This window comes from Triturus cristatus, chromosome 10 (assembly GCF_964204655.1).
Source record: "Triturus cristatus chromosome 10, aTriCri1.1, whole genome shotgun sequence".
Lineage (NCBI taxonomy): Eukaryota > Metazoa > Chordata > Amphibia > Caudata > Salamandridae > Triturus > Triturus cristatus.
The window spans coordinates 1,054,738,502-1,054,765,282 of NC_140593.1; the positions used below are offsets into that span (position 1 = coordinate 1,054,738,502).

General features: G+C 43.4%; 1 protein-coding gene across 1 annotated transcript in view; it reads right to left on the reverse strand.

The window, feature by feature from the left end:
* Window positions 1-26,781, reverse strand: part of FOXK1 (forkhead box K1) — a 283,908-nt gene that overhangs the window by 39,801 nt on the left and 217,326 nt on the right. Inside the window, exon 8 of the mRNA XM_085629187.1 lies at window positions 4,000-4,227. Coding sequence (XP_085485313.1) covers window positions 4,000-4,227 — 228 coding nt within the window. The remainder of the gene's footprint in view (window positions 1-3,999; window positions 4,228-26,781) is intronic.

A 26,781-nucleotide genomic window follows, 5' to 3' on the forward strand; every position in this document is an offset into this window, starting at 1 on the left:
GGCTGCGGTAAAAAGGTTGATCTTCGATTAGGCCTCCAGTTGCGAGGAACCAGATGTACTCACGTTTATTAAGTGCGCTCCTCACAGCACCTACCCTTGACCGTACGTGTCCGTATATCGGCCACATGGGTGAATTGAACTCTTGATGTAGGTTTCTCACTATAGCTCGACTTCTGGAGTACTCCTCCATGCTGCTGCGCATGTCTCACCGCCATCTTGGAGTGGTGAGCTCTAATTTGGCTACACGGTGTAACAGTTGTGTAAGGGAGTGTGATAACAGATTATGGTCAAGTGTTTTCCAGTCCATGAAAAATCTTGTTAAGTCATGTGTATTAAGGGATGAAATTGCTCCCTTTCTTGAAAATATTTAAAAGAATGAATGTAAAGAGGCAAAGTGGGATTCTTTTAAAAAAAAAACTAATTCGAAGAATTGCTCCGCGCTCATATGCGTATGTCACCACTAGTTTGAGATGATAAAACACGGGGAGAGGAGGTGGCCTAACGGCTAGGGCAGTCGACCTCAACTCTGGGAAACCGGGTTAGAGTCTCGGCAACGACGCTCAACATCCTGTGATTCTGAGTAAATCACCTAATATCCCTGTGACTAACAAAAAAATGTATGTGTCCTTGTGTAATGCAACTGGTGCTTGTGTAGAGCGCTCCGATACCAGATACCTTCGGGCCAAGTTCGCGCTATATAAAACTCTGAAACTAAGCAAGTAGCAGGCATCACAATTTACATGCCAATGTTTAGTTGCATCTTATAGTTACATGTAGTGTAGTCATCTAAATGGTTTTAATTCCAGGCTAAAGATTTTGATATTAGTCAAGGGAAAATGAGCATTTGACCACACTAGTACTGAATTACCCATTAAGGGTATTTCTAAGGAAAAAATTGCAATAAGGCGATAATTCAGTCCAAGGGATATCGTCATTTAATCCCCTCTTATGTTTTTGAAGGCGGAACACCCAGCATTGTTCCTTCCTGAATAACATGGTGGTGTTCCATGAGTGGTTTACCTCTAGAACCATCCACCTGATGTCCTCTGCTAAGTGTTCAGAGTTGGTGAAGTGATTGCACATCCTGTGGGCGGTGCATCTGCATCGAATGGTGCTTTAGTGTTCCACTATCCGGATCTTGACTGCTCTAGTTGTTATGCCTATGTAGAGAAGTTTGCAAGGGCACATAATTAAATAGACACAGTTTTTTGTATCACAATTTGTGTGCTGCCTGTGTCCACGTGAAGGTGTCCAGATCCAATGTCTTTGTTTGTTTAGTGGATGAGCAAGCATTACATGTCCCGCAAGGGTAATGTCCAGCAACCGGAGGGAGATTCCACAGGGTATTCTCCCTCAGGTTTTTCCTAGGTCTTGGTCTGGTGTGCACCAGACGATCCCTCAGATTTGCGATTCTCTTTAACGCGAACCTTGGATGTGCCATGTTCAGGCTGCACAGGATTTTCCAGAGTAAATGTGGTCACTCATGTCATCACATCCTCAGTTGGTCGTGTGTTGCTCTCCAGAAAGGCTTCCCGGTTGTTGATTACTCTAGTTGGATAGTTTTTTACAGCAAGGTTCCGGATGAGAGTTTCTCTGCTTGTGTGTCATAATCCTTTAAGGAACTACAGTTACTCTCTGAGTCTCAGAAATTGGCCATAGGGAAGATTCTCTCGGAGGTCCTTTGGGTGGAGACTATCAAACGGCAATAGGCTGTTGCAAACGGTGTTTTTCTTTATGTCCTGGCATGGAGGTGTCCTTGGTCATACATCTATGTTGCATAGGCAATGTACTTGAAAGTGCAGATTTTTCCTGCCACACATAATATAATAGCATTGAATTATGATCCGTATGTCTCTAAACAGATGTTCAAGTGTTGGAATAAGCTGCCATTAGGCCTCATAGACAGAGTGAAATAAATCAAAATGATTAAATTGCCTAAATCTTATTTGCTTAGGATAACGGGAATGTTACCGTCATGCAGTAAGTTCAGATGGCAATACCAGCATCCATTTTAATGCACTTTGCTTCCTCCAATTCCCATTAGACAAAGGTAGTTGGAAACCCCCCATCTTATGATTTTATTTCTGGGCAGCCTTCTCTAAAGTTTTTGTTTCACAGTGATACATTCTCTCTTTATCCACTTTTCTTTGGTTTGGATTCTAGAACAGGCTTTATCGACCCAGCATAAACATACTTGTTTTACAATCTTATCTGTATAAGCCAGAATTTTGAAATTATGGAAAAAATGGTTATAACCCCAATCACACAATATACATGGCTCTGGAATAATCTGGATTTTACTTCTTTCTCATATGGTTATTTTATCAAGGAATTGGTAAAATCTGACAACTTTGTGAGGGTCAGCACTTTCATCATTTTGCTGACAATATCACCGTACGTTGTCCCCGTCAAAAATATAATCAAATATATACACAATAGACATTTCTTCTCTAATAAACTTGTAGACCTCAGGTGTTTGACCGAAACACCCTGTATAGTATTGCTCAGAGGCAGCCACAAAAGGATGAGATTGGTAAACTACACATTATTCAATCAAGTCTATCCAGAAAATCTATTTATTTTAGCACAAAGATGGTCGGGTCAATTATCCAAGCGGGTTGATACTAACCACATTTGTAGAATCTATTTGATTAAATAATCTCTGTGTTACTGTCTCTAGACTCAAACTACATCACTAAAAGGTCCTACAAGATCTCAATTACACTCCTAAAATATTACACAAATGGGCTGTCATCCCAACTTCGCATGCTTTCGCTGTGGAAAATTTATGGCAGACACTTCTCATATTTTTGTCACGTACTTCCCTAGACCTCCATAATTATTCAGGCTTGGGCTTGCATAAATACTATTGTAATACTCAAGTAAATTCCAGGCAAGATTGAAGATATTGTCTTTTTTATGATAATCTCTGTTAGACTTTGCGTAGCCCACCAATTTGATAGATCCTAATCCCCCTTTAGTGACTACTTGATGGAAACAATTCTCAGATATACGTGGGTTGCAATTAACCATTGTTAAATGCAGACTAGAAAAGAAACGGTTAACACAAACCTGGTCCCCCATTATTAACTGGATGGAAGTCACTGACAACTTAGACTGTTATCATATATTGTCATTTTACCTGTGGCTTCTCGTAATATATATTTAACCTCTTTCACTTCGCTTGTTTTTTTTCATAAGTGTATAAGTAATGTATTGCTGTTATGATACTGTGATGATTCTGGAAATGGAGTACCATGTTTTTGTTTATGAGTATTCAAATAATTGTCTTAAAAAATAAATGGATCATAATTATAAAATGTATTTTTAAATTTTCTGTTTATGTGATTGTACTATTTGGTGAGTAAACAACTATGCTTAAAACACCATGTTGCCTAGGTGGCCTAAGCAAGCCAGTGCCTTTGTGACAAATGAACACAAACCTTTATTGGTAATCCAAGAACTGTAGTGTGATGGATTTTTTGGGGATCCAGTGTATACTGCAGAGATTATGCAGAGAGACATGAAGCTCCTAGTTACGCAGATGAGCAGCCAATTCAAGCGGGACCTTTGTGAAACATCCGCAACTCAGAGGAGCATAGGGTGCTTTCTCAGTTTGGATTCCTGTATATACAACCATGTGGAGCTATTCTGTATCTTGATGCAAGACATAATTAGCATGGATTCGAATTGGCATTATCAAAATGAATATTTTATGTGAGGGGACAAATATATGGATATGTAAATGGAGTTTACATTTTAATTAACCGTGTTAGCGTTAGCAGTGTTCAATGAAAATCATTAGCTTGTATGTACATCAGACTCTTAAATCAAATGCAGATATTTGGACATCAAATATAGCTTGTACCCCACGCTGTACATATCTCTACAGATGCTCTTTAAAGAACAATGATATCTTTTGAAGAACATTACTATTTGCAGAGTTTTACAGCATGCAGGAAAAATAGGTTGGTTAGACAACGAACATGCAGTACCTACCATAGGTGTTTGCAGCAGAAATGCTGTTTGTCGGAACTGCGTGCTTCCCATTCTGCATAACAGCTCGTACAGGAAGCTGATGCTGTCCGATGGTCACTGGGGTAGCCTGCTGGAGAATGGTCAGGGTTTGTCCTTGCATTCCTGGGGTCATTTGGCTGGCTACTGTCTGAATGACTCGGCTGGCAGTGGGAATTGTAGTAAATGCAATGGTAGGTTTATCCTCAAAGCCTGTTGAACACAAATTGAGAAACACTTGTAGATGCCAATCTGAATGAAGACAAGCATGAATCCATAGAAAGGGAACAAAGGTTGCTATTTGCAAGGTCTGGTGAATTAATCATCTTGAAAGTTATTTTGTGAGTGAAGAATAAGGTTATCTTAAAGGTGCTTCAACTACTGCTTGTCGAATTGAGGTTCTCCGATTACCATCTACTCAAAGGTAACCTGACTTTCAAAAGCTATAACAAAGTCCAACATGAATGGCAGCAGTGTAATCGCAGTCATGCCGCCTTCCCTTGAGCGAGTGTGTACCCTCACCAATTACTTTTAAAAAGGACTCAATCACTCAATCAATGTGATGTTTTAACCAATAGCATAAGACAAGGGAGAAGGGTGTTGAGAACAGGACAGACAGTACAGACTACAAGTACCTGTCTCCCTCTAAAGGTAAGTTAAGCTAACTTTCATGCTGTGTCGGTAGTACTTTCTTACTGCGGGTAGATCAAGATGATAAAAACCAGGAAGGCAGAAAAAACACCACTAGTCGAGCAAATAGATTTCTAAGACCTCTAGGAAAAATTGAGTACAGCCTTGTAAGGAAGTATCAAAAGCGTATTTGCTTGAAGAATGCATGTGGGATGGCCCACATCATCATCCTTCTTATTTCAGTCGTCATCTGCAAGGAATAGCAACAGAAGATGCAAGGGGTAATTCATCCTGCAACTTTGTTCTTGCATATAAGCCTAAATGTAGGTGCAGGTGATAAAAATTTTCTCAGACAAATACGGATACCTGGTATTTTTCTAGATAATAAAAAGCATCTTTGATGTCGAGTGTGAGCAACATGTTCTTAGCTGATGTGAGATACAATGGAGGGCATGGAGATACAGATCTCAAATATATTCACAAAACGAAGGTGAAGGAGTAAGTGTTGGAAGTACCACTTTGTCCTAAATAAAGATGGTGAATGTTTCAGTGTCCCATAAGCATGCCTTCATGAACACTAATGTGCCTTGTAGTGATATGCTGCATGTGCGTCACAACATGGCACGACACAGAAATGTCTGTGCTCTAAATAAGAGCCCATGAGGACAGCTGGCCTCTTATTTGGAAGGGGTGGATAAAGGATGCAACAATCTCGATTCAAGTACAAAAATATTTAAATGGCATATTCCAGTAACCTCAGTGGCGACCACAAAAACTCAGCAGATCTTTACCTTTATGCCTGACTGCACCAGGTAAGAAGATTGCTGCCAGTGAGCAAGGCCCACCAACAAACGCCTACATTCATGCTCTTATACTTGGAGGTGAATTTTCAAGAGGCAGACTTCCATCATTCCCACAGTATGCCATGAATATCCACCATTATGCCCTGGGTAGGTTCCATCATGCCAGAGAGAGAGCTCCCACCAAAGGAAGTACCAAATATTCAGAACGTGGAGGCGCATCAGTAAGTCAGGCATACATAATGTTGTCCTCAGACCAAGTAAGAAGACTAGCAGCTATTGAAAAAGGACCAGTTTCAAATACCTAAACTCTAGCTCTTATACTAGGACTTGGTGATGCACTTTTTCGAGGCAGCCTACCATAATGGCAAAATAGACCATTATCGGTGTCCACTATATTAAGGGTAGCACCAAATGTCCAATGTGCTGACAGGAACCAGTTAGAGGGGGCGAGCCAACAAATTAACGGGAGAGCGGAGTCAAGGATCTGGCTTGGATCTTGGAGCCCGTGCACAAACTCAGCCCTGAAAATGTTTGCCAAGTCATAGACCAAACATTACGTAAAATATTATAACGTCTCTTCAATGTTCAAAAATCCTATTCCCTCAAGACCTATATTTCTTTTGTCAAAATGAAATTGAATTCAGCAAGGGCTCAACAACAGAATAGTCATAAAAACAGAACTAGCAACATTTCTTTTATCATCGTTGTTTATTTAGCTTCTTTTATATTCAAGATATTTATATCACCAAAAATTAATTTTCTTTCTTTTTTTCCCTTTTTTTAAAAACGTTTTGTACATATAAAGTCAACAGGATTCACACATACAATTCAAAAATACATACAATGTACTGTTGAACAAATGAATCCCGGAAAAAAGGACATTTACACATACCAATACCAAACAATACACAAAATCATACAAACTCATCCAGACTCTTACATCATTCATAAGAGAATATATCTGGAGACTACAGATCGCAAAGTCTCCACGACCAAGTGTGATGTTTATGTTCAACAAAATCTGAACATTAGGTCGACGCGCGTTTCGGAGGCATGAAGGAAGTAGTACGGCCACCTTCATCAGGACCTATTTGGATACCCACAAGAATCACAAAACATCCAGGGGACAAACTATAGGGATGGCTTAATATTGTCAGAGAGGATGGCCACTGTTAGCTAGATATGCAGCGTGTCCTTTAGGTAGGAATGATACATAATCTAAAACAATTTCATATAGTGTCCCACAAGCGAAAAAAGTCGTGTTTAGACAGGGGATATCCCAGCGGGACTCCAAACTCTAATTTGATAGGGTAAGACGTCCATGTTGATGTTTCTATTTCCAATATGAAATTACTGTGAATTTTACCGCGTCAGATCAGCTCTTAGCACGTGAGATTAAAGAGACTTTCTCCATCCAACAGATACCTAAATAAATCTGGTCGATTTTGTATATACAGATACGTAGCACACCGATCTCCCAGCCGGACATACAGGTAGGGATGCAGCCCGAAGTCGCATGAAAGCTCTGCTTGTTATGGTCCCAAGGTTCCAACAGGCCCTCCAGCTGAGCAAAAGCCAGGTTTCAGACTCGAGCTTTCAGTGACTCACCCACTTCAAGAACCTATCAGCCAGTCAAACACATACAAACACACATTCAATAATCGCAATCAGCAAAGGTGCCACCCTACCACTTTCAAACCCCACCCCTGCAGTGCCACTCAGCCCAAACTACTCCACCCACACCTGCTAGGCAGGACTAGCGCAGAGGCATCCTCAGATCTGCTCCCTCGCAAAACAATTGTTAAAGTGACATTATAGTTAGGGATTATAATTATATCTTACTTTACATTTAAAAAAACCTTAGAAATTCACTGAAAACAACAAAGGTTAGAGAATCTGTGCACTACGTATTTCCTCATTCTTCTACACATCAATATGTACAACAGTGCACATCTTTGTTCATTGTTTGTTTTTACACGCCGATGTGCACGACTGTGCATAGCATATTTCTTCTCTTCACCCTACATGTCAATGCGCACGACTATAGATAGAGATATATATATATATATATATATATATATATCGTGACCAGTCATCCTATTATGTACCCGACTCGGCACATATATAGATATTGTGCACATTACACCGAAGTGCACGGCTAATAACGTTACTTATCTGAGAAGAGCATACATGAGTGAAGAAATTTACATTGAGTTTGTTAAAGCTTTTTTATATACTGTGTTTCACATTTTCCAAGCTGATGTACACAGATAAAACTATTATTACTTACTAACTTATTTTGCAAGTTATTCTTACTGATTTGCACATTATTCTTCTTCACAGCTGATGTAGTTTAGGAGATTATCATTTTACTGTATAACTTAAGATCTGTACTCTTTTCCTTTCCAATTCTCCTGGTTGAAAAATGAAAATCCACGTGTCCCCTGTTTTTACTTGCTACCTAAGGTTCACAAGCACCCCACTAGACCACCGGGGAGACCAATTGTGTCCTCAAATGGAGGACTGTTAGAAAATACCTCGATCTTCCTAGATCTTTTTCTTGCACCTTTTGTCACCAAACTAAGATCATACTGCAGGGATAGTACTGATTTCTTACGTAGAATACATTATATCACGTGGGAAAGTAACTATCACATGATAGCATTAGATGTTTGTTCCCTCTATACCTGTATAGACCAACAAAAAGGTGTTGAGGCCTGCATGTACTTCCTTAAAGAAAGACATGTATCACTATGGGAACATACCCAAATGTTAAAGAAGATGATGCTCTTCTGTTTAGAGGAAAATATTTTTATTTTTGACAAAACACCATCGTCAAAAGTCCGGAACAGCTATGGGAACATCTTTCGCACCTAGCCTATCTAATCTTTTTCTGGGATGGTGGGAGGAATGTGTAGTATGGGTGGATGAAAATGAGAGATTCATACAGCACATCCCGATCTGGATCAGGTATATTGACGACCTGTTCCTGATATGGGATGGACCTCTGGATTTAGCACAAGAATTCATAAATAAATTGGGGAATAATGACCTTAATTTAACATTCACACATTCCATCAGTACCTCACATTGTGAATTTCTTGATATTGCCATCAACATAGAGGACAATCGGATAGTGACCACCCTTTTCCGTAAAGAAACCTTAGGAAATACTTTGCTTCATGCAAATAGTAATCATCCCGTACCACTACTAAATAGTATTCCCTTTGGAGAGTTCCTCGGGGCACGAAGGAATTGCAACACTGAAGGTGGCTTCTCCAAAGAAAAACGTATCATGGAGATGAGATTTAAACAAAGAGGCTATGTGCCCAAGGTGATCTCCAGTGCAAGTAAAAAAGTTGAAAACATCTCACGAAATGAAGCACTTTTCTCATCACGTAAAAAAGAGGAGAAAAACACAGTGATACCTAGATTAATTACCACCTACAATAGCAGATCCAATACTCTGAGGTACATGATGAAACAACATTGGGGATTACTTGAATCTGACCCCATAATTGGCCCAGACATAGGCACAACACCTGCAATAACCTATAGAAAATCTAAGTCTCTTAGAGACCAACTTGTACACAGTTACCAAAATGTACCGAATAACACCACGTGGTTGGGAACAGCGAAGGGCTTCAAAAAATGTGGCTCGTGCAAAGCATGTAAACATAGCAACAATCGTGACAGTTACATTGTAGGGCAAAACACAAAAATGAGAAAGACCATCAGTAAATTCATAACCTGCACCAGTGACTATACGATCTATGTCCTGGAATGCCCTTGCGGTTTAAACTACGTGGGCAGTACAAAATTGCAGTTAAAAACCCGCATATTACAACATATGAGGGCAGTGACCAACATTGATCTCAATTACCCAGTAGCGAGGCATTACCAAGATAAACATCAGAGTAATGCCGAATTGATCACATTTTTTGGCATTGATAGAATTCTACCACTTCCTAGAGGGGGAGATCGTGAGAAACTTCTAAAAATCACTGAGTCCAAGTATATTATTGAACTCAACACTAAAATCCCCAATGGGATGAACTATGGAGAAGAACTTGCTACTCACATAGGTTAATTGACCTATCTGTTGTGCCCCATGTCCATCTTTGCTCTCCCGTTCTGAATGTAAATTTTTAACACCTCACTTTTTTAATATAATAGTATGGGGCAGATATATTATGATTGTCTTGAAGAATTACCTCAGGGTATTTAATTGATTGCTTTAGTACTATCTATGAACTTTTTCACTACTAGCTAGGCTTAGCGTAGTGATTGAGACATTCTGCGCCGACTCTTTGATTATTACTCACTTGGTGGCTCTATTATTTTTCACTGATCATTATCATGTTTATTATTGGATTATTATGGTTGTTTTCACTTCTCACAAACAGTCTTTGACCTATGCCCCGGGATATGTTCCCCTCTAATGATGTGGATTCTTAAATAGACATTGTTGGCAGAAAGAGAAATTGCTATGACTAGTTGAGGATTTGCTCTTGCTTTAAATCCTAAATATATTTATTGTCAATATATGTCCAAACATATGAATTGATCATGCTTAGGCATTTGCCTTTAATGATTGGTGCCTGGCAATTTACCGATATAAGCACTTTGTACATGCACAATGATTGGGCACTTGCCCCTTATATGGAGGATATTTTGGGTACATTACCAATATTAACCTAAACAATTAACTTCAATTAATTGGAAGAAGGAAATAGAATGTACAATATTTAGGCTTATGTCGAATAGGCACTTGCCTGTCATATGGACGACATTTTGGGTACATTACCCACATATAAGCAAATATTTGCATTCAATGAACTGGAAATTTAAAGTGTAATATGTTGGGTTCATTTAATTTGCAAAATTATAATTTGATTATGAACTTATTTTCCACATGTTATTGTGAAAGAAAGAAAAATTATCGTTGATGTTACGATCTTTGTTTGAACCTTACCGCGCACACAATGTTTCCTCTATGTCTATTAACAATGACCTGTATTTCTAGGGGAATTTGGGCACAGGTCATCAACTTGACAAAAGCTTCGCCGAAACGCGTAGTTCTGGTTTGTTTAGCACAATAAAATTCTTATTGTGTTGTCCTTTGGTGTGCTGCTGGATTATTTACTGGGAATTCCCGGATCTTATCTTCGTGGAATGAATGAATGAATGAAAATATATATATTTTGACCAGTCATCATATTATGTACCCGACTCGGCACATATATAGATATTGTGCACATTACACCGATGTGCACGGCTAATAACGTTACTTATCTGAGAAGAGCATACATGAGTGAAGAAATTTACATTCAGTTTGTTAAAGCTTTTTTATATACTGTGTTTCACATTTTCCAAGCTGATGTACACAGATAAAACTATTATTACTTACTAACTTATTTTGCAAGTTATTCTTACTGATTTGCACATTCTTCTTCTTCACAGCTGATGTAGTTTAGGAGATTATCATTTTACTGTATAACTTAAGATCTGTACTCTTTTTTTCTCTTTTCAAACTTTATTGATTATTTGGGACACATAAGCTCTCTCTTTCACTGCATCTATTTAGGGGGTGAATATGCAGTTTGAACCTCCTGCAAAAAGAATTATAAGCAAAAGAGGATCCACCCATTCCCTGGTCTAGATGGAAAGAGGAAGTTTTAACCTATATGAAAGTCATTGATGGAGACAGAATGGGTAATGAGAGGAAAATAAATATGCTACTACATTGTTTAGGATAAGAAGGTCAAGTAGTGTTTAGAACTTTACATACTGTTCAAGGGGATTTAAGTACTTTTGAAGAAGCACTAGCCCTTATGGAGTGTAAATTTAAACCCACAACTAGTATTGCACTCAATAGATATGAGTTCTATACTCGTTAGCAAAAATAATCTGAGTCCTTTGATGATTTTTTGGACTGCACTTAGGACACTTGTTGTTTCTTGAAACTTTGGAGTTATCGCAAATGAAATGATCAGAGATCAGATTATAGTAAATGTCAAGAGTAAATAAAACACAGGAACAACTGGGTATTGGGTAATCCTAATTTACATGACACAATTGCTACTGCCAAAGCTTTTGAGCAATCTGAAAGATGGATGAAGACTGTTGAAGAGGTTACTTGTAAGAATGAGAAAAATGTAGACGATGTGTATGATGTGAATACTTCTTGGAAATGTCATCAACCATGTAAGAAAAGTGACAAGAATATAGTTTGCTACAGATGTGGTAGTCTCAACCATGTAGCATCATTTCAACACTGTTCTGTCATTGGTAAATAATGTATTAAATGTGGGAGGGTTGGTAATCTTGCCAGAGTATGCAAAGATGATAAAAAGAGGCTAATTAACAGAGAGAAAGTGTTTCCCACGAGAAGTAATGAAGTCTCGTGTGTGAGATGTGCATGTGATCAAGACAGTCAATCCATGAAGGAAACTGGCATTGTTGTATCGGTTGATGATAAATGCGCTAGCGAAGGTGAAGTCATGAAGTCTCCCAAGTGTGATGTTCAATTTTTAGACAAAGATTTAGAACTTATGGCTGACTCAGGATCACCATGGTCAATCATTACTGAAAACTATTTTAATGAGAAATTTGATAAATCTTTGACCCGCGAGGATTTGTGTGCCTCGGATGTCATTGCTCAAAGCGTTGATGGTTCTATTATCGATCTCATGGGTTATGTTGCTTCTGATATCTCCTTCAAAGGGGAGGTCAGCTTTCATCAAATTGTATGTGGCGAAGAAAGGTGTTAATGTTTTGGGTTGGAGAGACCAGTGGAGGTTGGGAATAATACTCAATCCTCGTAGCTACCTGTTCTGATAATCGAAAATAACACAGGTGGGAAGATAATTGAAGAGGAATTTCCTGAAGTTTTTTCTGAGAAGTTGGGAAAACTTAAGGGTATTACTCATTTGATCAAGCTTAAACAAGGAGCATGTCCTGTTAAACAGAAGCTTAGGAATGTTCCTATGAATGTAAGAGAGGAGTTGGTAGGTGTCCCAAAGGGAATGTTAGAAGGAGGTGTTATTGGGGAAGTAGAATCATCAGAATGGGTTTCTTAAGATTGTTTTAGCACAGAAACCGATAAATCGTTGAAATTATGCATTGATATCAGGGCTTTGAATGCTAATATTTTGGTGGACTGTCATCCTTACCAAATATTAATGAAGTTGTGAGTATGCTTGGAGGTGCCACCATTTTTTCTACCCTTGATCTTTGTTCTGCATATCATCAGATAGAACTGGTGGAGGAATCACATCACATGACTGCTTTTATCACTCCCCAAGGTTTCTTCCAGTTCAAAAGGATGCCTTTTGAACTTGCTTCTGCAGCTTCTCTCTTCCAAAGGTCTATGTGTCATCTGTTCAAAGGGATGGAATCTTTCGTCAAATGTTTTCAAGATGATATTCTTATATTTTCTGGTGATAAAGCGGTACACTCTGATCATCTTAGGAAAGTGTGTGACGTTCTGAGAAAACATGGTTAAACTCTGAAAAGAAATAAATGCAACTTTTATCGAGACTCAGTAGTATACCTAGGACACACGTTATCCAGAGAAGGAGTGGCACCCAAAAAAATCTCTTGTTGAGGCTATCCTCAAAGCCCCTGCTCTAGATTCGAAAGATAAACTACTCTCTTTTTCAGGTCTCTGCGAGTACTACAGTAAATTCATTAAGAACTTTGCATCCAAGATGGACCCTTTGATAGAACTTACAAGGAAGAACGTTGAATTTGTATGGGATGAAAGACAGCAACAAGCTTTTGAAAGTATCAAGGCTGAGATGGTGACAGCTTCCACTTTAAAACTGGACTGTATCAATAAGATGTGTACAGTTTCAGTAGACGCACATTTGCATGGTTTGGGAGGAGTTTTGTCACAACGAGCTGGGAAAGAAGAGTGGACTGTAGCTTTCGCTTCCCGCACCCTTACTGTCACAGAGAGGCGCTATGCAGTTATTGAGAGAGAGTTCTTAGCTTGTGTGTGGGCAGTGGAGCACGTCCGCAACTATGTATGGGGAGCTGGTTTTGTTTTGAGAACAGACCACAAGCACTATTCCCTTTAAGGTGCGCGCGCACCTCTCTTCCTGCTAGCGCGCGCAAACACATCGGACATCCCAAGAGAGTTTGTGCTGCTGCTTTACAAAAGCGAGCGGCGCGAAAAACTTCCTGGATGCGGCGTTTGGACCCCGGAGTGCAGGTAAGGCTGGCTGTCTGGCTTGGGGCTGTTAGGAAAGTGCTGTGCGGGGCATATTGTGCACTTTAGTTTAAGTATTCATGTTAATCACAGCCCCTCACGAGCTGTGATTAACATGAATACTTAGACAAAGGCACACAATGTGTCCCGCACCGCGCTTTTCTAACAATTGAGTACAGCAAGTTTATAAACACAGCTTGTACTTTCAGAATAAATTGAAAGTACACTCTGTGTTTTTAAACTTGCTGTACTCTTGAGTAAAGCGCTATGTCCCAAAAAGGAGGCAAGTTTAAGGTTCAGGTACCCATAACTGCCAAGGTTTCAGATCGCTATGTGTGACATTTTTATCATTTTAATGGAATTATGAATGACATTTCAACGACTATGAGTGACACTTTCTTTGCAAGCAATGAAAACGTGGGAAACATAAATATCAGAAACTACACCCATTTGAGCAACGTGACTGACACCAAAAGCAATTTAATATAGCATAGCAAGTCAGTGCAACAGTAGGAGATCAGGACGTACACCACAGCAAACAGGGTATCAGGGTGTCCTCATAGCTATGTACGTGTTTTGCATGTCACATTCCGTCCATTTAAGCTTACTGCAGGGTTTTTTTTTTCCTTCAGAAAAATCCTCAGTCCAGTCCTAGCTCGATAAGCTCACAGACAGACAAAACACTGACCTGACCGGCCACCTCAAGATCGGAAAGCACTGGTGGCAGAACAGCAACGAAAGATAGCTGCAACCTCATCTCAGGGGGCAAATTGCCATGGTCTCAGCTCTACCCTTCGTGCGCTGACAAAAAGCTTGAAGCAAGCTTGAAGCCAGTGTAGGCTTCATTGAAGCTCCGGGCAGTCCACCTGTCCAGCGCCAAGTTAGCTGTAGATTCTCTCATTGTGGCCGGTCCAGACACAACCCCTTTCACCCTCCAGGGCACAGGCTTCCTCGCTGTGCAGTTCTGGGGTCAGGAGGAGCGATTTGCTTCTCTCAGTGCTTGAATGTCTGCTGCAATTGTTTAGTGTGCATTCACTTTACAGCTGCAAACTCTATCCTGCACCGGGTAACCTAACGGTGCTCTGGCTTGTGTCATCCGAGATTCGCTGTGGGTAGGCGGGATTAGCAGGCACCACCACTACTCCCCAATACTATGCCGATGTGGCCCTTTCTGCCTGGGAGTCCCGGTCAGCACCGAAATGAAAGTCTGCCGGGCACGAGTCCCAGTCGGGATCGAACTGGTGGCACACAAGGCACCGGACACTGAGACAGGGCGTGAGTAGAGCTGTAACAGGCTCTGCTTATGAGCCACACTGCCAGAGCTGCTGGTGGCAAGTCTGGAGCAGCAGAGCCGGCGCGCTAGCACCAGCGCGGTAGCCAGTTTCAGTGGCATTAAAAATGCATGACAAAGCATTTCAGTGCGGTGATGCAGAACACCACACTAAAATACGTTAGTGTCACACGTTTTGCGTGATACTTGGCAGGACTGGGTACCAGGTCAACGCAATTCCTTTCCGCTTTTAAAGCAGCCGCCGCGAGCACCTATTGCAGCGAGGCAACAGTGCACGCATCTTTGACGCGGTGTATAGCCGCAAAAACATACATAGCTGCCAAGGTTTCAGATTGGTATACGTGACCTTTTCATAAATTCTGTGCAATTTTGAGTGACATTCAACAACTATGAGTGATACCATCTTGTGAGCAAAAATCAAGCAATGAAGATGAGGGAGACATATAGAAATTACACCTATTTGAACAGCCAGAAACTCGAAGATCTCAAACCGCTGCAAAGCACCTGTGATGCTGAGAAATTCCATCTGTAGCTGGCTCTGAGTGAGGCCGTTATTGTACAGAAGCAGCGCTCCTACCGGCCCACCCACTCCTCTAGTGGTTATCAATGCTGATGGCCTCAGTCAGTGAGCACCTTGTCCGCTTCAGTGCTCCCAGGTCCTACGTATCTCCAGTACAATTTTCTGGTAGAATACTTACCAGGGAAAATCAATCTAACATCTGATTGTCTTTCTAGGTTGCCTTGTGATTTGAATGAAGAAAGGGATGATGAGGAGATTGTAGCCAATGTCTAGGAAGTTGTGTCAGGGAGATTTGGTACCATTTCGGAAGAGATGTGGAGAAGTGCTATGGAGGGTGATAGCTTGCTTCTTAAAGTTATAGAGTATGTGAGAGAAGGAGGGCCTCCCAAGAGTGAAATTTCTGCTACTTTGTTTCCTTTTTGGAAAATCTCAGGTGAACTACAAATTGAAGGGGATCTGGTATTCAGGCAAGGTAAATGCATTCCACCCTTATCCCTTCGGGATCGCATTTTGTCTGTGGGTCATGAAGGTCATCTGGGAATGTCTTCCGTGAAGAGATTGGTCAGAACAGAGTTTTGGTGGCCTGGTTTGGACAGATTTGTGGACAGCGTTGTAAGGAAATGCTCAGATTGTGCTAGCAGTGAAAAGATGCTAAAGTGTAACCCTGCTCCTTTGATTTCTGTGGAGTGGCCTGAGTTTCCGTGGCAAAAGGCTGGTTTTGACATTTCAGGACTGTTTAATTTTTTACCTTGTGATTGCAGATTTGCTTTGGTGATGATTATCACTCTAAATGGCCCGAGATCAAGCTTGTACCTCATGTTAATACTTTTAATGTGATCGAGTTTTTCAAAGAGGTTTTTGCCAGAGAGGGTTATCCGGAAGTACTTATTACAGATAATGGGGTACAGATGAAATCTCCGGTCCAGGGAAGACGTGGCTTGGCAATTCGGGCTGGACTGTTCCCATGAGGCACAGGGTTAGACTGATTTGCATATGGCCATGTCTGAACTGGGGTGGCGGAGTGAGCTACAGAATGAAGGATTAAACCCAGATCAGTTGACTGGGGGTGAGTGCTTGCAATGTTCAACACTCCAGCCATCATCCCCTTTGGTTTTGCTTTGTTCGCCCTAAGTTGGCAGGGTATGCCCAGACATGGGTCGCTTGCTCACTTTGCCACTGGATTCAAGCTAGCCTGGCTGATGACGGCTGATTAGCCAGAAACCGGTCCCAGGATGCTTGTTTCTGGTCCAGGGAAGACATGGCTTGGCAGTTCGGGCTGGACTGTTCCCATGAGGCACAGGGTCAGACTGATTTGCATATGGCCATGTCTGAACTGGGGTGGCGGAGTGAGCTAAAGAATGATGATGGATTAAACCCAGATCAGTTGACTGGGGGTAAGTGCTTGCAATGTTCAACACTCCGTCATCATCCCCTTTGGTTTTGCTTTGAAATCTCAAGATATGGCAGATTTTCTTAAGTTTTCTAACATTCGTCATGTCACTACTGCCTAATACAAAGTTCAAAGTAATGGTCAAGTGGAGAGATATAATAGAGTTTTGAAACAAGATATTCTGTGGGCACGAAGTTTTGGTGCAGAGTGGAGAGACAAATTGAGATGATAAGTTATGGCTGCACCGTTTAACGCCTCACACTACTACCGACTTTTGTCCTTTCAAATTGTTGAAAGGTAGGGGGCCCGTCTCCAAGTTGTGCCAGTGGTGGTTTAAGAAGAAGAGATGTAGAAGTCCTTGTGGGGAAAAGAAAGAGGATGTGGCCTTGAGAGAGGAAGAAAAACAATTGAGATGTAAACGCTAATATGACATTAGAATGAATGTGAAGCAACCTCATTTTGTTATTGGAGACTGGGTCAGAATACGTAAACCAGGTATTTTGCTTAAAGGAGAAGCCAAATTTGGAAGACCGATCAAAGTCATAAAGGTTAATCGCAACAGCGTTGTCACCCAGGATGGTAAAGTATGGAATGTCAGGAGAGTGGCTAAAAGTGTGGGTGTCCGTTCTTAAATTTTGTTAAAGAAGGACATGTGTTACATCACATACTGTTGTCCGTTGTACCTTTCCCTTTAAGCCTTTGTATATATTTGATTCTGGCACCTGCCAGGTTTTGTATAGGTTCTAAACAGAACAAGAACCTGGTCATTCTGTATCTGCCTGCTGCCAGGATGGTACTGTGCCTTAGAGATTAAACCATCTTTTTACTACTACTGGATTCTGCTTCCATCTTCATTTGGGATTTTACAGAAACATTTTAGTTAGGCTAACATTTCAGTGACAACATAATGTTTTAAACTCAAGAAAACCACTCAAACTTACCAGTTATAGTTATATCTAGTAACTGAAACCCGTGCCCTAAAGTAACTATAACTTGCGCGCACGCCATTCATTGCTGATTACCTCACATATTACATTACATCACACATGAAATGCTCTATGACACCATTGAGGACATCACAGCAATGTCTTAAATGAAATTATTGATGACAACACTGTGCATTGTGGGGAAGCAAATTATAGTTTTTAGAGATAACCATAATTGGTACATTTCAGTGGCTTTTTGATTTTAAAATATAATGTTGAAATGTTCGCCTAAATATAACATTACTGTAAACTGACTTTTCAGTGAACATAATATACATGTATGTATATGGAATATGCTACTTACCAGTATGCATCTGTTCTTGGCATGTAGAGCTGCAGATCCACACACTAGGATAGTAGATCTCCATCTGGTGTTGGGTACGGATGCTTGCAGGTTGTTGTCTTTGGAAGAAGTCTTTGTGGTCACGAGATAGGCGACTCCTCCCTTGGACGACAGAGCGCATGGGCATCAACTCCATCGTTAGATAGTTTTTCGCCATGATGGGAAATGATGGAGTTTGTAGAAGAAAGAGAGATGTCCATGTGTGATGTCTAAGGAAGACAATGCTGGAACAGATACAGGTCCCGGGGAGGTGGGTGGGCGTGTGTGGATCTGCAGCTCTACATGCCAAGACCAGATGCATACTGGTAAGTAGCATATTCCGTTCGAGGCATATGAGCTGCAGATCACACACTAGGATAGACTATATAGCAGTATCTCCCCTAGCGGTGGTCACCTGTATTGGTTGCAGCAGTTTGAAGGAATATGCTACTTACCAGTATGCATCTGTTCTTGGCATGTAGAGCTGCAGAGTTGTACACTTAGCATAGGTCGCCATCTGGTGTTGGGCCCGGATGTTTGCAGTTTGTTTTTCTTCTTGGACAGTCTTTGGAAGTCACGAGTTTGGTGACTCCTCCTTCGGTCCGTACTGCGCATGGGCTTCGGCTCCATCCTCAGATTGTTTTTCGCCAACAGGGAAATGATGGAGCGTAGTAATAACAGTGAGAAACCCATGTGTTGTATCTAAATAAGATGTACTGGAACGGATACAGGTAGCCGGGGAGGCGGGTGGGCGTGTACAACTCTGCAGCTCTACATGCCAAGAACAGATGCATACTGGTAAGTAGCATATTCCGTTCGAGGCATATGAGCTGCAGATTGTACACTTAGCATAGATTATATAGCAGTACCCAACCTTAGCGGCGACCACCGGTATCCGTTGCAGCTGTTTGAAAAAGTGTCTTTAGTACAGCCTGGCCCACCCTAGCTTGCTGCTTGGAATGCACATCTACACAGTAGTGTTTTGTGAAGGTGTGCGGTGTAGACCATGTGGCTGCCTTGCAGATGTCATCTAAGGGTATATTCCCTAGAAAAGCCATAGAAGCCCCTAACTTTCTTGTAGAGTGGGCTTTAGGGGGAACAGATAATGTTCTCTTTGCCTTTTGATAGCAAATTTGTATGCATTTTACAATCCACCTAGCTATCCCTGATTTTGAAATGGGGTTGCCTTTATGTGGTGGAGAGAAGGAAACGAACAATTGTTTAGTCTTCCTGAAGGGTTGCGTTCTTTGTATGTAGTATAGTAACGCTCTTTTTACATCAAGTGTGTGTAAGGCCCTTTCTGCAACAGATTGGGGTTGCGAGAAGAAGACAGGTAATTCCACTGATTGATTGAGGTGGAAGGGGGAAATGACTTTGGGCAGAAACTTCGGATTTGTGCGAAGTATGACCTTGCTGTGATGCATTTGTATGTAGGGTTCCTGTATGGTGAACGCTTGTATTTCACCAACCCTTCTAAGGGAAGTGATAGCTACAAGGAAAGCTGTTTTCCAGGTGAGAAACTGTAGCTCACATTTGTGCATTGGTTCGAAGGGCGGACCCATTAGTCGTGTAAGAACTACATTTAGATTCCATACAGGGGAAGGTGGTGCCCTGGGAGGAATTACTCGTTTAAGGCCTTCCATGAAGGCTTTAATAGCGGGCACTCTGAAGAGTGATAAATGCTGCCTGTTTTGTAGATAAGCAGCGATCGCTGCTAGGTGTAGGCGTATGGATGAATATGCCAGGTTACACCTGTGAAGATGGAGTAGATAGCATATGATGTGCTGTATGGATGCATCTAGAGGGTTGATTGTATTGTTACGGCAGTAAATTACAAATCTTTTCCACTTTGCGGCATAGCATGCTCTAGTGGTAGGACGTCTGGCTTCCATGATGATGTTCATACAATCAGGGGGAAGGTTAAGGTATCCGAATTCTAGGATTTCAGGAGCCAGATCGCCAGGTTGAGCTGAGCTGGGTCCGGGTGCCTGATTTCTCCATGGTTCTGGGTTAGGAGGCATGGGGATAGATGCAGTTTTTGATGTGGTACCACTGACAGTTGTAGTAGCGTGGTGTACCACGGCTGCCTGGCCCACGTCGGAGCTACCAGAATGAGTGTGAGGGAGTGCTGTTGTAGCTTCCTGACCACTAATGGAATTAGTGGGAGAGGTGGAAAGGCGTATGCAAATCTGCCTGACCAGTTCATCCATATCGCATTGCCCTTGGACAATGGGTGTGGGTATCTGGCGGCGAAGCTTGGGCATTTTTTGTTTTCGTGGGTGGCGAAGAGGTCTATCTGAGGATGCCCCCACTGTTGGAAGAATGGGTGAAGAACTTGTGGATGCAGTTCCCATTCGTGTATTTGTTGCGTTTGTCTGCTGAGCAGATCTGCCATGGTGTTTTGTACGCCTGGAACGTGCTGTGCCAGGAGAAAGATGTTTTGAGGAATTGCCCATCTCCATATGCTCTGGGCTAAGCGGGAGAGCTGGGGAGAGTGTGTCCCCCCCTGTTTTTGGATATAATACATTGCAGTCATATTGTCTGTGCGAATGAGGACTGCTTTGCCCGAAATCTGTTTTTGGAAAGATTTTAGGGCTAGAAAGATCGCCAAGAGCTCCAGATGGTTGATGTGGAGCGATTTTTGCTGTGGCGTCCATAGACCTTGCATGGTGAGGTGTAGAAGGTGCGCTCCCCAGCCGGAGAGCGATGCGTCCGCTGTTAGAGTCACTTGAGGAACCGGGTCCAGGAACGGCCGCCCTTTGGAAAGGTTTGTGGTGTTCCACCAGTGTAGAGAGTGATGTGTGCGGCCGTCCACCAACACCAGATCCGTCAGCTGACCCTGGGCCTGGTTCCACTGTTGTGCTAGGCACTCTTGAAGTGGACGCATGTGGAGTCTTGCATGGGGCACTATGAAAATGCAAGACGCCATCATTCCTATGAGCTTCATAAACACTCTTGCTGGAAGAGAGTGCTGAGGAAGGAATGTTTTGCGTAAGGCTTGAATGCTTGTGATTCTGGCTGAGTTTGGATAGGCAATACCCTTGGAGGTGTCTATAGTGGCCCCGAGGTATTGCTTTGTGTGAGATGGTATGAGGTGGGACTTTGGTAGTTCACCGTGAAGCCTAGCTGGTGGAGCAGTTGGATGGTGCTGTTTGTATGCTGCACACAATGGTCGTAGGACGCGGCTTTTATTAGCCAGTCGTCTAGGTAAGGGAAGACGTGAATATGTTGACGTCTGAGGTGTGCTGCTACTACTGCTAGGCATTTGGTAAACACCCGTGGTGCGGTGGTGACCCCGAAGGGGAGAACCGTGAATTGGTAATGTTGCCCGTCCACCACGAACCTGAGGTATTTCCTGTGAGAGGGGTGTATTGGAATGTGAAAGTATGCGTCTTTCAGATCCAGGGTTGTGAGAAAGTCTCCCTGGCAGAGGAGTGGGAGGACTTGTTGTAGAGTGACCATGTGAAAATGGTCTGAGTGTATGTAGGCATTTAGAGGCCGGAGGTCCAGAATGGGTCTGAGGGTCTCGTCTCTCTTTGGTATTAAGAAATATAGAGAGTAGACCCCTAGATTTCGTTGGTTGACGGGGACCTGCTCTATAGCATGCTTTTGCAGGAGTGAAAGTACCTCTTGTTTGAGCAGTGTGGAATGTTCTTGAGACATTGGACGGTGCCTTGGTGGGATATTGGGTGGGTTAAATGTTAGCTCTAGACAGTACCCTGACCGAATAATTTGGGTCACCCATTTGTCCGATGTTATGGACTCCCATACGTGGATAAAGTTTTGTAGTCTGCCCCCGACCGGAGTGGAATGGTCTGGGGGGAGCGGAGGGGAGTCATTGTGCGGGGGGGGGTGGCAGAACGGGTGTTGTTGGTTTTGCCCCTGCCCTTATTGTTGTTACCCCTGTAACCACCTCTCTGATTGCCCTTTGAAAAGGTATTTTGAGGAGGGGACTTGTAGGAGGAAGAGGCGTTATCGGTGGAGGAGCCTCTACCTGTGCCACGAAAGGACGAGCGTCGAAAGGAACGTTTGGAGGCTTGTGTTTGGAGTGCCCCCATAGACTTTGCTGTGTCTGTGTCTTTCTTCATCTTTTCGAGCGCTTCGTCTACCTTTGGCCCAAAGAGTGTTTCCTGGTCAAAGGGGTGATTGAGTATGGATGCCTGGACTTCTGGTTTGAACCCTGAGATCCTGAGCCAGGCGTGGCGGCGAAGCAGGACACTGGTATTTATGGCCCTAGAAGCAGTGTCGGCTGCATCGAGGGCACACTTAATGGAGGTGTTTGTGATTAGTTTACCCTCCTGTATAAGGTCATGAGCCTTGTGCTTGTATTTTTCTGGAAGGTGCTGCATAAGAGCCTCTAGTTCGTCATAGTGTGCTCTATCATATCGCGCAAGCAGTGCTTGTGTGTTTGCAATGCGCCACATGTTTGCAGCTTGGGAGGCGGTGCGTTTACCAGACGCGTCCAGAAGTTTAGATTCTTTGTCTGGCGGTGGGGCATCTCCTGAGGATTGGGAGTTAGCCCGCTTTCTAGCTGTGGAGACAACTAGGGAATCTAGGGGAGCAGGGCCCTTGATGTAAGCAGGGTCTGTGGGTGCCGCCTTGTACTTCTTCTCTATTCTAGGGTTCAGTACTCTGGCTCTGACAGGGTCTTTGAACACCTCTGTAGCGTGCTTGGTGACACCCTTAAGCATGGGTAAAATGGAAGTAGATTTGTCCTGTATATCAAATGTATCCAGTAGGAAGTCTTCTTCTACTGGTTCACTGTGCATGTCCACCCCATGGTAGTGTGCTGCTCTCTGCACTAAATGATGAAACCCTAAGGAGTCCTCTGGAGGAGACGGCCTTGATGGGTATAGGTCGTCCTGAGGTACATTGGGTATATCAGGGTTATTGTAATCCTCCCATGGATCTGGGGTCCCTGGTGGAGTGGGATCCATTGGGGGGTCCGCCGGGTAATTGTCCGGATCCCCATCATCTGGATCTGGGGATGGGGCCGGATCGTAGTGAGGTAAAGGTGGCGGAGACTTGTGAGGTGGAGGCGGTGGAGGAGGTGTGGGTAGGGGAGGCGGTGGTGGGGAGGGCACTCTGAGGGGAGAAGTAGCAGAGTCCTTCCTTTTGGGTGGAGGAGGAGGAGCCGGAGCATCAAGGCGTCTTTCTTGGTAGTTAAAGTCAAAAGCCCAGTCTTTGGATCTTTGGACAAAGTCTTTTGTAAAGGGTCTGGTGTAAACAGAGCCAACGGTGTCGAGTCGTCTGTCGGCACCGGTGATTTCGGAACCGGGGGTTTCGATGGTCTGTGTGCGCCATGCTTTTTTGAGGTCTCCGGGTGTTTCGGCGTCGAATGATGTTTCGGCGCCGGAGCGTCGGTGCCGACAGATTTGTGTTTGTGTTTGGTCGGCACCGAGTGTCCAGGCTTCGGCACCGGTGGTTTCGGAGTCGAGCTGGATTTTGCAGTCTTCGGTGCCGGATGCTGTTTTTCGGCACCGGGTGTCGGCTGGCTCGATCCCGAGCTGCCATGAGACTTTGGGTGCTTCGACACCGGGCCCGAAGGTGGGGTGATCGAAGTTTTGGTTTTGGTTTTGCCCAGGCCGGCAGGCGAGGGAGTAACCTGAGTCTCTTTGGTTTTCGGCGCGGGGGTGGGAGGGGGCATAGTACTCACGGCCCGCTGCGCTGGTGTAACGTCCTCCACGTCGGAGTCGTCGGCCTCGGAAGCGCTGACGACGTCTTCCTCCTGCTCGCTGTGTGTTTGCCCCGAAGCTTCGGCGTCGTCTCCGAAGATGTCCGGTGGAGCTGCCGAGGATGAGTGCGCCATGGTGCGTCGAGCCCTTCGATCTCGGATGGTCTTCTTCGATCGAAAAGACTTGCAGGCGGGGCAGTCTCTAGCCTCGTGTTCCGGGGAGAGGCAAAGGTTACACACCTGATGGAGGTCGGTGTGGGGAAATTTAGACCCACATTTTGGGAACTTTTTGAACGGAGTCCTTTCCATCGGCCGGGACCGGAGTCGCGGAGGGCCCGAAGGCCGGTGTCGATGTACGGGATGGAGAAAAGTGCCGCTTCGAGAGATGAAGATGATGAAGGAACTCGAAGAATCGAGGATTTTCCGTCGAGGCTGGAACCGTAGAAGTTCGAAGCCGGAGCACGAAGTATCACATCCGAGCCCGATGGCGGAAAAAAACAATCTGAGGATGGAGCCGAAGCCCATGCGCAGTACGGACCGAAGGAGGAGTCACCAAACTCGTGACTTCCAAAGACTGTCCAAGAAGAAAAACAAACTGCAAACATCCGGGCCCAACACCAGATGGCGACCTATGCTAAGTGTACAATCTGCAGCTCATATGCCTCGAACATAAAGTTTTCAGGACAGCTTGGCCCACAGAAGCTTGTTGCTTTGCTTGCACGTCAACACAATAGTGTTTAGTGAACGTGTGTGTAGTAGACCATGTGGCTGCCTTACAAATACCTTCTTTCCTAAGAATGCCATGGAAGCCCCTATTTTGCGTGTGGAATGCGCTCCAGGGGGAACTGTTAGTGTACGTTTAGCTTTGTAGTAGGATATTTGGATACATTTAACTATCCATCTAGCAATCACAGATTTGGAAATGGGGCTGTCCTTATGTGGTGACGAGAAAGCTACAAACAATTGTTTTGCGGAATGATTTGGTTCTGTCAATGTAGTAAAGAAGGGCTCTTTTAACATCTAAGGTATGAAGAGCTCTTTCAGCTACTGAGTCTGGGTTTGGGAAGAACACTGGTAACTCCACTGATTGGTTAAGATGAAAAGGAGATATGACTTTTGGAAGGAATTTCGGATTTGTCCTAAGAACCACTTTGTTACGGTGTAATTGTAAGAATGGTTCTTGTATGGTTAAAGACTGGATTTCACTCACCCTTCTGAGGGATGTGATAGCGATAAGGAAAGCTACTTTCCATGTGAGGAACTGTAGTTCGCATTTGTGGAGAGGTTCAAATGGGGGTCCCATGAGCCTAGTATGAACAATGTTTAGATTCCACACTGGAGAGGGTGGTAATCTGGGAGGAATAATTCTTTTAAGTCCTTCCATGAAGGCATTGATGGCAGGGACTCGAAAGAGTGACAAGTGCTGGCGATTTTGTAAGTGGGCTGCTAATGCTGCTAGGTGGAGACGTATGGATGAGTATGCTAAATTACATCTTTGCAGGTGCAGTAAGTAGCAAATGATGTTCTGGATGGATGCATCCAGTGGGTGTATATCATTGTTAGTGCAGTAAATGGCAAATCTTTTCCATTTTGCAGCATAGCAAGCTCTAGTGGTAGGTCTTCTGGCTTCTTTTATAATGTTCATGCAGTCTGGTGGCAGGTTAAGGTAACCGAACTCTAGGACTTCAGGAGCCAGATCGCAAGATTCAGTTGACCTGGATCTGGGTGTCCGATTTCTCCATGGTTCTGGGTTATTAAGGACGGGGAGAGATGCAGTTTATGGTGTGGAACAAGAGAGAGTTCCAGTAGTGGGGATGTAGTTCCCATTCGTGGATCTGTTGTGTCTGTCGACTTAACAGATCGGCAATCTGATTGTGAACCCCTGGAAGGTGTTCTGCAAGTAGGTATATGTTCTGAGGGATGGCCCATCTCCAAATGTTCTGTGCGAGCTGGGACAGCTGCAGAGAATGTGTGCCTCCTTGTTTTTGTATGTAATACATGGCTGTCATGTTGTCCGTCCGGATGAGGACAGTCTTGCTCTGGACATGTAGTTGGAATGATTTTAGTGCTAGGAATACTGCTAGCAGTTCCAGGTAATTGATATGGAGCACTTTCTGTTGAGTGGTCCATTTGCCCTGAGTGGTGTGTCCGAGGAGATGAGCTCCCCATCCTGTGAGTGATGCGTCTGTTGTCAGCACTATCTGTGGAAGAGGCTCTAGGAACGGCCGCCCTTTGGACAAGTTTGTTATGTTCCACCATTTTAGAGAGCGATGTGTGCGGCTGTCCACCAACACCAGATCTGTGAGTTGTCCGTGAGCCTGGTTCCACTGACGTGCTAGACATTCTTGCAAGGGACGCATTTGAAGTCTTGCATAAGGCACAATGAAGATGCATGACGCCATCATTCCTATGAGTTGCATGAACACTCTTGCTGGAAGAGAGTGTTGGATTTGAAATTTTGTGATAAGAGTTTGTATATTGGCTATCCTGGCTGGGCTGGGATATGCTAGGGCTGTGGAGGTGTTTATGAAGGCTCCTAGGTACTGGTGTATATGAGAGGGTTGGAGATGAGAGTTGGGCTAGTTGATTGTGAACCCCAGGTTGTGTAAAATTTGGATGGTTTGGTGAGTGTGTAGAACGCATTTGTTGAATGACTTGGCTTTTATTAGCCAGTCTAGATACGGGAAGACATGAATTTGTTGTCTTCTGAGATGTGCGGCTACTACTGCCAGACATTTTGTGAATACTCTGGGTGCGGTTGTTACCCCGAATGGAAGGACTGTGAACTGGTAGTGTTGTCCGTCCACCACAAACCTTAGATACTTCCTGCGAGCAGGATGTATGGGAATGTGGAAGTAGGGTTCCTTGAGATCTAGTGTGGCAAGGAAATCGCCTTGTTGCAGCAGTGGGAGCACTTTTTGAAGAGTGATCATATG